General features: G+C 39.2%; 2 protein-coding genes across 2 annotated transcripts; one reads left to right on the forward strand and one right to left on the reverse strand.

The window, feature by feature from the left end:
• Positions 1 to 453: 453 nt before the first annotated feature.
• On the reverse strand, positions 454 to 6551 carry LOC138028917 (uncharacterized). The gene is made up of 2 exons (XM_068876558.1): positions 5373 to 6551; positions 454 to 975 (listed from the first exon to the last, which is right to left on the reverse strand). Exons 1-2 carry the CDS (start codon positions 6120 to 6122, stop codon positions 844 to 846), a joined length of 882 nt encoding a protein of 293 aa, XP_068732659.1. The 5' UTR covers positions 6123 to 6551; the 3' UTR covers positions 454 to 843.
• A 302-nt stretch (positions 6552 to 6853) lies between these two features.
• Positions 6854 to 11407, forward strand: LOC138029711 (uncharacterized). Its single transcript, XM_068877463.1, has one exon. The coding sequence runs from the start codon at positions 6866 to 6868 to the stop codon at positions 7673 to 7675; it is 810 nt and encodes a 269-aa protein (XP_068733564.1). The 5' UTR covers positions 6854 to 6865; the 3' UTR covers positions 7676 to 11407.
• Positions 11408 to 15952: the final 4545 nt, after the last annotated feature.

Genomic DNA, 15952 nt, shown 5'->3' on the forward strand with positions numbered 1-15952 from the left:
GCAATTTAAAACAAAAACAAGATTCTAATTGTCTCTGGTAATATTGTTGATTTCTGAATGACATTTCTGCCTATTGTAATGTGAATTAATTTATGTCACCTTTAATTTGTCATTTCATTCAGTGTGAGGAAAACACCTCAGTACACTAGATGTCTTTATTTATTGATAATAATATAGCAGGGCCTGGGATAAGGCCCCAAGAATATTTTGAATAAGAATTAATTTTAATAGACACTGGCAAATATTATATAATTATTAAATAAAAGTCACAATGGGACCTTCCTTCTGCATAAATTTTTTTTCTTTACCTTCTTCTTTGCGTGAATTTTTTTTGTTGGCATTTTCCCTTGCATTTTTTTTTTTGGGTTCCCCCCCCCCCCCCCCATCACTTTTCTAATGGGTTGAGTGACGTAAATCACTGACTTACTGTAAATCACGAAATGCACAAGCAAGTTCATATGATCGATTTTTTATTTATGATGTACTCACCAAAATTACTCCATTACCGTGTTTTCATAGCAACTTCCGTATTGCATTCTATAACCTCTATTGCACTCTAAAAGCTATTTATGCAGTCGTGATTGACCGATGAAAAACGCGGTACTCTCAGTTGAGTAGATAAATATCAGTACTTAATAACATAAACATAATTTCCTGTATTTAAAAAAAATGTACAGAAAAACAGCGTTTATGTAAAAATTATTTGGAGGTAGGTCGTATTACGGCGACAAACAATAGGGCGGTTTAACATGTCCGATCCACGCAGCGTGAATCGTCTTTGGTTGCTCATGAGTACTTTAGAACTGTGATTGATTTGGGAAATAACGCCATCGCGTCTTTCCTTTAATGGGGTCCATAATATTCGTGGATTATACTGTGTTCATAACTGGCATCAATCGACCGGTAACCACCCAGTCGCTCACGTTGTTTATCATACCACGACAAAGACATCTCCTCTTCATCATTTTCGCACACCTGCCAAGTAAGTTGAATCTATATCAGAAGAAATATTCCCCCTACCTTTTCATGATATTTAACTTCGTTTAAAATACTCGCATAATTATGCTATATGAGGGGATAAAAGATATTGAGATATTATAGTATATTAAGAGATGTTCGGGTGCTGTCACGGTTAAAATGATTCATCTCTATGTTGCCTACCAGTTCCAACGAAAGCGACGGCAGCACCCTGAGGTGCTCAGTTTCAATTTTCAGTGTACTCTGACGCCTGCACGTCTTTAAACAAAGGTGATTCAATTATTGAGCGGTCATAAGAGGTGAAGCACCCAGAAAAGACCATTTTTGCCCTTAAAATGTAGGCGAAAAAACTGTCAATACGCACATGAATAAGCCAATGAAAAATTAAATTAAGCTCCATTTGCGCTTAAAATTTGTATACATTCATTTTTTCTTATATATAAGAACCTTGTTGTAAGAAAGTTCAGGCTGAGATTAATTAATTAGTGACCACAATTTCAAGGACATGCTAAGAACACACCAAGGCTGAGATTTATTAAGAAGTCTAAGTTTTGCTCATTTGTTTTTTTCTTGTTTGTTTGTTTGTTTGTTTAATTTTTTGCTTTTGTGAGTAGTATAAATAGGGGTAAAAGAAATGTCTTGAACTGTAGTTTAATGAACCGGACGTTTTCTTAACATTAATGATACCGTTTTCTTATTCCATGATACACTGAAGAACAACTTAGTTTGTAGTCGAACTTAAAGTGCTCAAATAATTTCCGTCTACAATATTAATCTCCCCACCAAAAGCAAACATGTTTTCCATTCTTACCTCGAAATTTCGCTTTTTATCTACCGGGCAAGACGCGCAAAGTTATGAAAAGTAGCAGTAATTTGGACGATAAGTTTCTATGCAAGGACCAGCGTAACAAAGTAGAAGCACCGGATCCTGATGAAGGACCTCATCAGCTGATATAACGGTAACGGAATATATTGAAAAAAGCCAATATTTCGAAAGCTACTGCCTTTCTTTATCAGAGTTTAACAAGCAATAACTACGTTTAGCAAAAACGTCATAGTGATGGCGTGTGATTTGATACAGCACTAAAGATAAGGATTTTAACGGACTTTACGGATACGGTACAATAATAATTAGGAATGATGACTGAAATGGTTTACTGAATGGTTTACTGAACGGTGTTGTGTTTATTGACCTTCAAAAGGCCTTCGACACCATTGACCACAGTATTTTGGTACGTAAGCTACGCAATTATGGAATTGATCAGACCAGTTTAAGCTGGTTTAAATCTTGCCTTTCCGATCGCACTCAGAAATGTAGCGTGAATGGCCACTTGTCTAACGCTGCTTCAGTTCCTTGTGGCGTCCCTCAAGGAAGTAACCTAGGACCATTATTATTTTTAATTTACATTAACGATTTGGCCAATTGTCTGTCAGTTGCTTCCCCGAAAATGTTCGCGGACGATACAAATATTACTGTAGCAGCAGATTCATTGACTGAACTTGAAAATAAAATTAACATAGACCTTGAGAATCTTAATCGCTGGCTTGTAGCGAACAGGTTAAGTTTAAGTGCCACAAAGACTGAATTCATGGTAATTGGCTCTCACCAACGGATTCGCGTCTCTGGAAACGAAGAAATTAACGTAGAAATTAACGGAAAATCAATCACGAGAGTCCACAAGGCTAAATCTCTAGGTTTATTAATTGACGAGCACTTGACCTGGATAGATCATGTAGATGAAGTAGTTAAGAAAATATCGAAGGCTATTGGAGCTCTTAAACGAGTAAGACTATTTATATCAGTAAAGACCGCTCTCCAAATCTATCATGCGCTTATTCGGCCCCATTTTGATTATTGTAGTTCTGTTTGGGACGAATGCAACGTGACTCTGTGCGATAAACTGCAAAAATTGCAGAACAGGGCGGCTAGGGTTATCACCAAGAGTAGTTACGACGTGAGTGCTAACCATCTCCTTACCTCACTCCGCCAGGACAATCTCGCTAAGCGTCGGAAAAAGCTTAAAGCCATCCTAATGTTTAAAATATTAAATGGTCTTGCTCCGGATTATCTACAGGACCTGTTTTCAATTCGCACCACAAAATATAATGTCAGGAATTTAGAAATGAAGCTTAATTTGGCCAAACCAAACACCAATTATCTCAACAATTTACGTACGATCGAATCGGTTAGGTCTTTTAAAAAAGAAGTGAATCGATTTTATGACAATGAGGGTTAGGCTCCCACAGGGCAACCTTGTAAAACAGTATTTTTATTACTGTAGTAATTAAATACTGAATTTTATTGTACTATAGCTATTGTATTCTTACTGAAGGTTTCACCGTGTTTAAATAAAGCATGTATGTATGTATGTAAATTATATAACGGTAAAGAAATATGCGGGGGAAAAGGTGGATCACATTTCATCTGTCTTATTAAGACCTTAAGGTTCAAGGGTGTTAGGTATGTTTATGAAATATCGACTTCTCTTGCTTTGACGATTGGGATGAATGAGCTCGAGTGGAATAACTGAAATGTCTTTGGTGGTGTGATTGTTAGTGAGGAAGTGTTCTGAAACTGTGGTTGGTTTGGAGACGTTGGTTGGTTGTCGACTGGTCTGCGGTGTTCGCTAAAACGATCTTTAAGTCTTCGTCTTCTTCTTTGCACCATTTACGATTTTTGCGATTTTTCGCAAAAATCGCAATTTTCGCATTTGCGTGAAAACCTGGACATAAGTGCGTTTGGGTTCTCCAATGTATTGTTTAAGGCAACGGTTGCACACAAGAACTAAGACGGGTACACGACATTGCACGAGACTGCAATTCAAAAAATGGAATCAACATGGTACAGTGCAATCGTTGCCTTGAACAATACATTGGAGAAACCAAATGAAGACTCAAAGACCGTTTTAACGAAGACGGCAGACCAGTCGACAAACCAACCAACGTCTCCAAAGTCATGACAGTTTCAGAACACTTCCTCACTAATGATCACACCGCCAGTGGTATTTCATTTATTCCACTCGAGCTCGTTCATTCCAATCGTGATAGTCTACGCAAGGCAAGAGAAGCACATCTAATAAACATAGCTAACTCCCTGTCTCCTTTAAACCCTTATTAGGTCTCAATAAAAAAGATGAAATGTAATCCACCCTCCCCCCTCCCCCCCCCCCTCCCTATATTTCTTTACCGTTATATAATTTCAGTTTTCATTCCTTATTATTATTGTACCGTATCCGTTAAGTCCGTTAAAATCCTTATCTTTAGTGCTGTATCAAATCACACGCCATATCACTATTCAAATTGTAAGGTATTTGTTAACCGCAGTCATTGCTCGTAAAACCGTGATGACGAAAGGCAGTGCCCTTTTTTCAATATATTCCTTCACCATTATATCAGCCTTTCTCTTTTTAGCTTTTTTATAGTAATTTGGACCCACTCCCGTGATGTGAGAGGCATGGGTCTATTCTCAATTTTACGTCACAAACTGCTTTGCAATGCAAAATTTCTTTGAAAACCGGAATGCAAAGCAGTTTGTGACGTAAAATCGAAAACAGACCCTTGCCTCTCACATCACGGTCGTGAGTCCAGATCACTGCTAGTTCTTCCACGTTTACGTAGCTAGCGCGGCACAGAAAAAGCGAGAGCCTGGGTAACAATGGTGACATATATTTGCTTCGGATAGGAAGACCGGCAGGTGCACTTTAAGCTGGTTTTAATAATAATAGTAATAATCATAGGAATAAGAAGAAGAAGGAGAACGTTCAGTCACAGCCCTAAAATTAGACTTCCTTAAGAAAATTTTGTTAAAGTGGAATAAGACAAGGAGTGAATGTATTGGTTAAAAATTGGTGGAACTACACAAGATGGAAAAAGTCAGATAAAAAGGTTTTTCTTCCCGTTAATTAAGTCAGTAAATATGAACTCAAAAATAGGGTGACAGTTCCCATTCTCGTCACCAGAGCCTCGGATCGACCCACGGCTCTGGGAAACTCTATGTAGGCGAACACGCGCCGTAGGATCTTATAGCCAAAAATTGGCTATTTGAACCTTACTGCGCCTGCTCACTCCTCGTGCTAACATGAATGCACAAATTAGAGACGCTTTTGATTGTTCTTCACGAAAACCAATGAGAAGACACTTTCTGGGGCTCCCCAGAGCTCTTCTCTCCCTCCGTCAAGAGAAAAGCTCTGGGGTCGGATTGGACAGTTCCATGTCGGTTAGAAACACTAGTGCTGAGTTTCTTGACATCTAAAGAAATTTTACAGCCTCACAAATATCCATTCATAACTTATGAATTAGTTCTGTCAGGTAATCCTTTTAAAAATGATTTTAAAATTTGAAATCGATGAAGCGACACATTCGTTGAAAGTTTCCTCTGTTGTGTTACGTCTCACCTGAGGTAGCTGTTGACCTTGAAATATCTTCTGGAAAAAGAACTTTGTGAAACTTCCACGAAAAGCAGCACTGAGTAACAGCAACAAGCTATCCCAGTCACGTGATCCTTGGACTTTACCACCCTTGATCAATGAGATGCTCAAAGAAACCAACGCAGTATCGTAGAGAAATAATCCAAGATTTCGAAAGAAATATGCGCTTAACACGAAAAGAAACAACGGCTTGAAAACGCTCTGAATTGACAATTCTCCACGAAAATGAATTTTCACCCAATCAACGTATGTTTCATTGGTTATGAAGTTAATTGCAGTGGCGAGTACAGTGAGGAGTAGCATTTCTGATATTAGAGCCACTGCTTGCACACTTATATTCCCTGTGTGGTCTTTCCCGTGTACAATATCCACGTAAAGAATTGACAGCGTGTTCGTAACGCAAAACAAACACCAAACCCAGAAATGTCCCACGCAAGGAATCGCGTAAACGAATTGTCTCACGTTAAATGTTTTCCATGAAAATATCAACATTATAAGAAAAGTTGAGTTTGCATCCTCCAGGAGTGTTCCAATGGAGTTGATTGTGTGACTGAGCTCTTGGTGGCCAAGTATGTTGTACGACTTGTTCTTAAACGTACAATTTTCAACTGGGACTGTGTTGTAAACACAGATTGCCGCTGGAATAAAATTAAGGAGGTTTAAGACAAACCTCGCGACCACTAAGAAAGCTTGGAAACATCCTGCTGCCCACAGCATTGTAGCGAATATCGAATACGACCACCAGATTGTCTGCCAAGGGCAGAGAAGCTGAAAATGAAGAGCTCTAGTCTTCTCTCTGTTTTTGTTTTACGGGCCGAGCTTTGCAAGAATGCCTGTGACCACTGTCGAATGAGTTTTTAAGGGACACGTCTAAACATTAAGTGGAAACCATCTTCTCTCTCCTCAGTGTCTCAGTATTTTTCACGCGAAACCGAACACTGATCTCCTCATAGACATCCTTGACCCTACAGTAGCTTTTGCATTTTTTCTTTCTTGGAAAGCGGGGAGTGTTACTTTTGAGATTTTTCATTCATCTGTCGCCAACAAATCTATCTTCATTTTCGAAACAAAAAAACCAAATAAACACTAAAAAAACACTAAAGAAACGAAGCTCGGAAATTGAGAATGATCATGACATCCAATCTCTTTCGGTTTCTTGCGTTTCAGTTTTCTTCTGTTGGATATCAGTTAATTTTCCCACCAGGGGGGAGGGCGTGGGGAAGAGGAGCTCTCTCTCTTGTCCTTTCCTCAGTGACTCTCCCATTGATAATTCCGGTGGTTTGCTTGTTTTCTTGAAAAAAACCCCACGAGTAATACAGTAAAGCAGTTTTCAATGTATGTAGTGCAAAAAATTTTCGTTTTATCTGAGGTGAGCAATTTGCCCCCTCCCCCTCTTCCTCGGTACCCCTCCAGTCTCAGTGCCTTTGGCTGCCAACCACGAATGATTTTGCCGATTCAAGATGGCAGTGTTTGGTGTTGTTGTTTGTATTTTGTCCTTACTATGGCTGACAAGACTGTCTTTCATTTTCCTCTTTCTTGTGCCGGCATTCGTCTGTCTTACAAACGAGACAAGTACGGAAACTTGTGGATATGTAGTCTTCAGTCAAGGTAACAGAAACAAGATCAACACAGCGGGGACATTCGTCGAAGTGGGCAGCTCCTCCGTTCTGGCTTTTTTCATTTTTCGATGGGAGAAATTTAAAGTGACAACTTTTCTTCTTGCGGCACCTCGTCTCGCTGTATTTTGGTTCTGGATATCTTTATTTTTCGTTCAGGCTGCTTCAACAATAAACAGAGATATTCTAGCCGGTAAGTGGCCACTTCTTGGGTCCAGTTTATTATTAGAATATGCAGCTTTAGTTCTGATATCACTTGCTCTTAAATTTATTGAAAAATCGACTGTGAAGGCGTGGATCAACCGTAAAGTTCACGGCAGCCAGTCAGCGAGATATATGTATATTCTTTATATATTAACTCTATGGATGTACTTGTTACGAAATCTGGCAGTTGGCTCGTATCATATGGCAATGTTTGCAAAGAGGATTGACTTACACGCCGATTATAAACACATTGATAATCTACTGAACTTGGGCGCCATTGCTTTCAGGACCGCTTTCGTGCAGTTTTTTTACGCCGCCATATTTAGAAAAGCTAGGATGCCACAAGTTTGCGAAGAACTAACATCACGTGACAAAATCTACCCAATTGCAATAGGCATACCAGATGACAAAACGCAAGGGTCTTTACCCTGGGATCCATTTATAAAGTGACGACGGCTGGGATTTTTGTGCAGCATCACGGCGAGGATATGATCGATTCTGCCTCACTTCTTTGCAGTCACAAATGCCTAATTATAAGAAATTAACGCTTTATGAAATTAACGCGAATTTAAAAAACATTGCATAAGTTATGTTAACGTTAATTTCCGCGCTTTTAATTAGGTAGTGCGTCAATTTCCGCTATCTTGATTACCATAATTTTCCCCTCAAATTTGTGACTCACTCAGACATTCCTGACACCTAGCCAACCTGGAGCGAAACCATAGATTTTATTATCCAACACATTGTGACAATGTCCAAATATGGTCGTAGCGCGCTCAATATTCGTCGGGCGTATAATTGTGCTTTATCATCAATGTGTTGAATAATAAACAATTATCCTGCTCAATCTTGCAGAATATCGCCTGACTTTAGCCAACTCGGGCTACGGCCTCGTCGGCTAAGTATAAGGCGACATTCCGCGCTATTTCGTAGGATAATTATTAATTTTTCGCGCTCTTTATTCACATAAATCTTTCAAATTATGAAATTGTTTGAAGGGGGTAGTTTCGAAAGAAACTGTGGTGCTGCGTCGGTGGGGAAGTAGTATACAAAAATTTGGTTTTATCAACGGAGTTGATAATGTAAATTGGCCACCGTACAAAGATTCTAAAAGCTGACGTTTCGAGCTTTAGCCCTTCGTCAGAGCGAATCGAGGAATTATGGGTTACGTGTAGTTTTTATAGTAGAGTAGGACCTACGCTATTGGTGGTAACATAGCAACGTGAAAGATAGGGATATATTAGTTAAATGAAAAGCGTTCGTTAATACCGTGAGGATTAAGGGTGCCGATTTGGAAGATGAATTTTTGTTCCAGATTCTTGCGGCTTTACGTCGTACCTAGATGTAGGGAAAGGCCGCAGATAGCCATGTGTTTTTTGGAGTGGTTAGGGAGATTAAAATGACGAGCGACTGGCTTAGATGCATCTTTGTCATTCTTCTCAACATCGCGAAGGTGTTCGCGGAATCGGTTACCTGGTCGTCTACCTGTCTCGCCAATGTATAATTTATATAATCGACAGTCGATTTGATCGACGGTCATCACTACAAACGTCACAAAAAGATGAGAATGACAGAATTCCATTCACCCTCACTTTCCATCCTCATAATCACGCAGTCAAAAGCATCATCCTTAGTAATTTTAAATTACTCCAAAATGATCCCGAGACTGGTAGAATCTTTTCGCAACCTCCACTTATTTCATTCAAACGCGACAAAAACGTAGGCAACTTTTTAGCTATTCTAAAAGCTGACGTTTCGAGCGTTAGAGGAAATCCACCACAGTTTCATTAGAAACTACCCCTTCATTCAACTTTTTAGTTAGAAGCGCGCTCAAAACTAACGAGCAACCCGGCACTTTCAAATGCGCCCGCTCACGATGCAAAACTTGTCTTTTCATTGTTAACACTAGCAAGATATCGGGACCTAAGCGATCTGTTAAGATCACCGATCGTTTCACATGTACCTCCGCAAATGTCATTCATTGCATAACATGAGACTTGAAAATTATAGTTGCAGAAGTTTGATCAGAAACAAAGAGCACTACCAAAATGATCCATGGCCTTCAAATACTCTGAGCTTACCCAAGTGAGCCCCTGTTAGGGAGGTTTTAGTGACCCTTTAGCTTATGCCTAGAATTCCGGGGGTACATGTAGTTATTCCCTACATCTAGAATTACTGAAACAGTTATCCCTAAAATTACTTGTCTTTGGAATTTGACAAAATGTGGCAGTTACAAAATGTAAAGCCACCCCTTTTTAACGGATAACTTAATACTGCATAAGTATACCTTTGGTTGTATATAAAGTTACCTAAAAATAACCTCCTTTGTTTAACTGATTACTTACCTGTAACTCAGAGTCCTGTGAGAGTACTGCACAACCATGGTGGGAACGTATTACTCACTTGGCTAGGTGCGATCTTTTTGTGGGATACACAACTCGCAGAGTAGAGAGTTTTACCTCCTCGTCGTCCTCATAAACGTTACATTGTAAACACAAGTAATAAGTTTAGCATTTTACGTGCCAAGCGCTCGATACTTCTAGTTCTTTTCTGGCAATGAACGGTGTGATACAATTCGCTTCACCGTATACAAAGTACTCATTGAAACATCTGCGGTTTTGGGTGGGCTCAGGTTAAGGAAACACGTGACAAATGTCAATAGTCGGTGTTTGAGAGGTCAGCGAAGTGGATCAATCTGGTACATTTATCATATTATAAGTGATTTTTCGGGGCAGTTTCGTCTGCAGAAGCCCACACCCTAGCATCATTAAGCTAGAATATGGGTTAAGATAAGCCTTTGAAAGAACCCAGAGGTGCGGAGATGGTTTCATGCAGACTGGGACGCCTAAAATGCTCAGTTGTCTTTCTGGTCTTTCTGTGGACGAATTCCAGGACCTACCGATACAATTTGGGCAAGTTTTGAAAGCTAAAAACTTCAATCAATGCTGTGTTTTGGCGGTAGGACTGGGTGGCCCGACACTTATAAAGAAAGCTATGAATCGACAATCGGGTGTCTTCCCTTGTCATGGAATGGCAGAATTACCCACAATTCTTTTGGGCATGAAGGAGGCAACTTGAGAAGCACGAGACTGGCCCTCGTCAAATGGCTGAATAGCGGTCATAGATAATTTGCGACAAGGTAGTTGTTTTATTATATACATACTGAGATTTACCCACTGAATTCGGTTCACAAGCTGGTCTAAGACCCCAACAGCCAAACCAATGGCGCGTTTCGCTTTTTTCACGTGTGAGGAACACAATACGTCCAATCAGGCGCCGCGTATCATGTTTTTTGACGTGTGAACCGTAACAAGGTGATTTTTCATTCGGCTGGCAGTGTTTCGCTTGTTTGAGGAATTTTAAGCGTGCGCAAGTGTCGAAGCTTAAAAACTTGAACGAGAAAAGGTTTGTTGATCACGATGCTTCGGTCGAGGATTACGTGGAAAGTCTCGAAAACAAGAACACGAAAGAGAAAACGAAACGAGATGTGAGATCGCTGGAAACGTTTGAGAAACGAAAAGAGAGACGGTCGAGAAGTGCAAAACATAGAGGCCACAGAATTAAACAATCACCTTTCGGACTTTATTCGTTCTGTGAGACGTAAATACGGAGAGGATTATGAGCCTTCAAGTTTACGGTGCCTTGTTTTAAGTATTGAGGGACATTTGAAATAATATTTTCACATTCTTTGCTTGCTTTAATGTCCAATTTCGAACACAAATTTAAGCCTATATTATAATCTTTGCATGAGGTTTTGACTTGAAGTCGAGTAACAGAGTTTCGTCTTGGTTTGTCATTAAACACGATAAACAAGACTTTAACTCTCAGTATGTATATAATAAACACAATACCACATGTAAAGTGCTTTGTACAGTATTTACGCACTCGTTGTGTTTGTATCAGAAATCGAACGAGTGAGCTGCGCTCACTCGTTCGATTTCTGATACGTCGACAACTCGTGCGTAAATACCGTACGCCCGCACATTCCATGAAATATCCTTTATTTCTTGCTGTTTTTCTTGAGGAAAAAATTGCGTGGCCTTCCGTCAGTTTTTCTTATCAAGAGAACGATAATACATAGATTTAGCCAAGCCTAAAAGCGGAGCTCCCTTGTTATTTAATGTTACTGCCTGTGGGGTTAATGAAAATAAAAAGTTTCGAATTGCTGCTTCAATAATAAAATCATTTTCTTTGCTTTCTTCTGTAGAAAAATTCATTGCCTTACCAATGAATTCCATGGTAAATTTTACGCTAAAGGCGATATTGCATGAATCACAAAGCAATGAGTATGATATCGGTTTTCCGAGTGAAAATTACGTTTGAATTCATCAGTTTGGCAATGATTTTTTGTTTAACCGCACGAGTTTTAAAAGAAAACAAGCACACCCTCAGTGAGTGAATGGAAAGGAAAAAGGCCATTTCAGAGTTAACTGTCAATACCCAGCGAATAGGAATCACGCTAAAATTAGAAACCATCAAAAACTTTGTCACTTTAAGGGTCAAAAAAATAGTTTTACTGATGTACTTTGTCCCATGCACTTTATCTCTGAAAACGAGATCATTCACATTTTGATTTATTTCACTGAAACACGCCAGCTTGGCTTGGAACAAAAATTGGCAAAATACGGCAATGCAACTAGCATCCGCTTCAACACTAAATTACCTTTAGGTGCTTAAACAAACTAAGCACAAGCTAGTGAAATTTTCCCCTAATTTTACGAGAACTCATTTCGACTACGTGTTTATAACATAAGGGCAAAATTTTTCTTGTCACTGTCGAGGCACATCGAAAACCAATTGCGCAAACGGATTAAAAAAGCACTTGTTCGCTTGCATTTTAAAGCAAAACAAACAAACAATTCAACTTTATCTTTGTGTCCACAATAGTACAGGTAATTGTTATTTAATTCCAGTTGTCATTACAAATTCGAGTTTCATTCCTGAACAAAGGAAAAACCGATTAAACCACTTTTTAAAAATACACATCCACTTTAAATAACGCATCCGTAAAAATAACAAACGGTTTAGTGCCCAAGGAAAGAATTTGTGAAGTAACTTCTTCCAACAAGTGTGAGCTATTACTGGTATTCTGTTTTGTCATTGTCGTTCTCTTTCGCTCTCCTTTCGTTTCTGTTCTAGTCAGAGGTCCTCCAGGCATCATGTAACCTTATCAGACCTTCTAAAGATATGCCAAAAAATACAATACAGAAAAAAAAAAAGCAGCTCTAAGCAAATTAAAAATAAACACTCAGCTTTAAGTTTATATCCCTCGATGTTTGACTTGAATAACTGCGTAGCAGCCAAAGTGGACCACAGCTTTCATGATATAACAAACTGGATTGAAACCAGCGGAAAGGCAGAAAGAAAACATTTTCCAAACTGCCGTTTTCCACCTGAACACGAAAAGTAAGAACTATTATTGACGTTTCATGGCGGTGTAGCCCCGTTGAGCCACAGAAAGCGCGCGAGGAATGAAGCCTCGGTTATTTTAGGTGAGTAAACCTAGGTTGAGCCTGAAAACCAGTACCTGGTCAGCGGTCAACGTCAAAAACAGCTGACTTCGGTGAGCTCTAAGCTTGAGCCCGCGATATGGTCACGTGATACTAGTAAGCGGAAACCTTGTTTTGACAGGTGTCAATTGATCAAAACATGGGTGTCCAATATCAAAGATGTATGCTGTAAGCTTGTAGCATGATACTGGTCACATTGGCATACATGGAGGGGTGGACGGACGGACGTACGTACGCACGGACGTATATGACGTCATGGCTATAAACCAAATTTTCTCGCATCGATGGGTACCTTATTTTCTTAACTATGCAACCTCATTCCCAGGGTCTCTCTTCTTTGCCTCCATTGTCGTTGACAACGACAATGGAGGCAGAGAAGAGAGACCCTGGGAACGAGGTTGTTAACTATGGTGGTCCGCGCGCGCGCCTTCGGGGCGCAGAGCTCCGCTATAATATTTTAAACTATATTTTCATGATCGTTTTATTGTATGCAAAGTATTCTAGTGCACGGTGCTTAAGAACTTAGATAGGAAATTGAAACATGGAAACCAAATTAAGTGTTGCAAACAACCTCGTCCCTCGCAGTTAATTTAACTTAAAAAGACACAAACAGCAGTGATAAACATATTGAACTTGTTCATTTTGATTATGACTTGACGTTTCGTATTTGCTCTACATACATTTTCAAAAGTAACTGTTGAAATTTAAAACAGCTATTTATATATAACAAATCGGATGAGGGGACTGGAACCTAGATTAAGCAAATACTTAACAGTAAAATATATAATAATAATAATAATAATTATAATAATAATAATAAAAACAGAAAAGATTAATAAAGCATCAGCTTTTCACTTCCGACGTTGACGTTGAAAGCTGGCTCAAGTTCTTGAATAAAGAAGGTTTCTTTTATTTTACAATGATAGTCTGTTTTGCCCTTCGCTAAAATATCAAAATGATCCCACTTGATGTTATGTCCAGTGGCCTTGACGTGGTCAGCAATGGCTGAAGTATTGTCATTTTTAGCTAGGGCCTTAAAATGTTCGGTTTTTCTATCGTGAAGCCGCCGTTTAGTTTTACCGATGTAATAACCATTACAATCCCAACAATTTGCTCTGTAAATAACTCTGGATTGTTGTGAACGATTAATACGGTCCTTGTAAGGAAAGAAAGATTTTATACATCGAGTGCACTGAAAAACAATCTTAAGGTTAACACAAGAATAGAATTTGTACACACAAGATTTCAGGCGTTTAGCTAGCTAGCTAGGCCCTAGCTAAAAATGACAATACTTCAGCCATTGCTGACCACGTCAAGGCCACTGGACATAACATCAAGTGGGATCATTTTGATATTTTAGCGAAGGGCAAAACAGACTATCATTGTAAAATAAAAGAGACCTTCTTTATTCAAGAACTTGAGCCAGCTTTCAACGTCAACGTCGGAAGTGAAAAGCTGATGCTTTATTAATCTTTTCTGTTTTTATTATTATTATTATTATATATTTTACTGTTAAGTATTTGCTTAATCTAGGTTCCAGTCCCCTCACCCGCTTTGTTATATATAAATAGTGTCTACCGCAAGTATTTACCACAAGTGTTTCCGTTATTATTGCTGAGAGTTTTAGGATCACGTTTTTGTTACTTTTCAAGCTCTTTGGAGAATCATAGCTGTATTGGGCGCCGAAAGGTTACTTTCGAAAGTATTTTACTCAGGAGAACCTTGTAACTTTTGTAACATTCATTTATTCCAGTAGTTCAGGTGCTACGCCCGAGGCACGTAATCTTACGCCCAGGCTGTTATCTCATTGTCCTTTTTTCTTCAAAGGAACTGTATTGCCCGCAGTTAACCAATCCTAGATAAGCAAGAGCATATATAAACGCCAGTTTTTGGTAGTTTGAGAGAGAGCTAGAGAGAGTTGGCTCCCGGCAACGGCAGAGTGCTGAAGTTCCATGCCTGAATAAAGAAGTTAAAACGCTGAAGCTGTGTCTACAAAATCTGTCCTGTAACATAATAGAACTTGTGGCTGAGAGTCAGCTGTTTCTTGTCATTCTTTTTATGGTCCTCATGATAATAAGCAGAAAAATGTGCAAGGTACAGAATATCTATGACTGGGGATGATGTTGGTCTAAGCATATAGCGTTCAATGGTATTTGAGTTAAAAATAAATCTGCACTTTCGCTGCCGCTGTTGGGCCATGGCTCAAATACAAATAGCTTTGTATCAAGGTGTCACGCAAGGTGACAATTCGGATATTTCGAAACGGAAGACGTCACGGAACGAGAAACCTGGAATAAGATTTATTTCTAATTGTTGATCATCTTCAACCTCCTGGAGATAAAAATTCAGAAGACCTACCGATTTTGATTTTAGAATTTGATGACAACTTAGTGATTGTCGATAAAAGGGAAGTGTACTATGTGTGATGAACTGTAAACCTTGCTTGGTACCCTTCTTAAGGATTGTATTGTATCCATCAGCTTCGACTGCATGGACACTGAAAATAATGGCTGTACTTGAACTCGATTGTTCACTGTCAGGGGTGATTGTCTCGACTTCTCGATCCATGTTGCAAATTTTACTGAGAAGTTCCCGAACTGTGATTTGACGTTCATAACTTACGTATTAGACGACACAATATTTCTTACCTTCGCACATTTGTACCTGGGATTCATCGAAATTAATTTCGTCTCCTTGTAAAGATTAAATGTGAAATCACTACCGTTTGTTCCATCAAATTAATGCCTCGTCCATTCCACGAATGTTCCCAAAAATCGCACAAAATGTTATAAATTCAATGCAAAAAACAGTTTCGTAACAACAACCACCTTGATGACGCAATAACATCTCAGTCCGAATTCAAACAGCGGATAAGGTCTGGCAAAAATCTTTCCGCGGATAGGGAATTTAAAAAAACCTGCAATTTACGACTACAAAGAAGAAAAACAAAAATACAAGAACAGAAAGTCAACAACACAGGATCCTACGGGCCGTCACCCATCCAAGTAGCAACCCCAGCCAACAGTTGATTTCAGTGTGAAGCACAAGCACGTGGCTAATTGGCATATCTGACTACGATGAAGAATATAAATTAATACCGTTGGGCTGCCTGTTACACAGCCATCCAACGGAATTAAGCTGTAGTACCTCATCTAGGGGCCCGTTTCTCGAAAGGCCCGAAACTTTACGGGCCTTTTCGGGTATGACAATTTCCTTT

This window comes from Montipora capricornis, chromosome 13 (assembly GCF_036669925.1).
Source record: "Montipora capricornis isolate CH-2021 chromosome 13, ASM3666992v2, whole genome shotgun sequence".
Lineage (NCBI taxonomy): Eukaryota > Metazoa > Cnidaria > Anthozoa > Scleractinia > Acroporidae > Montipora > Montipora capricornis.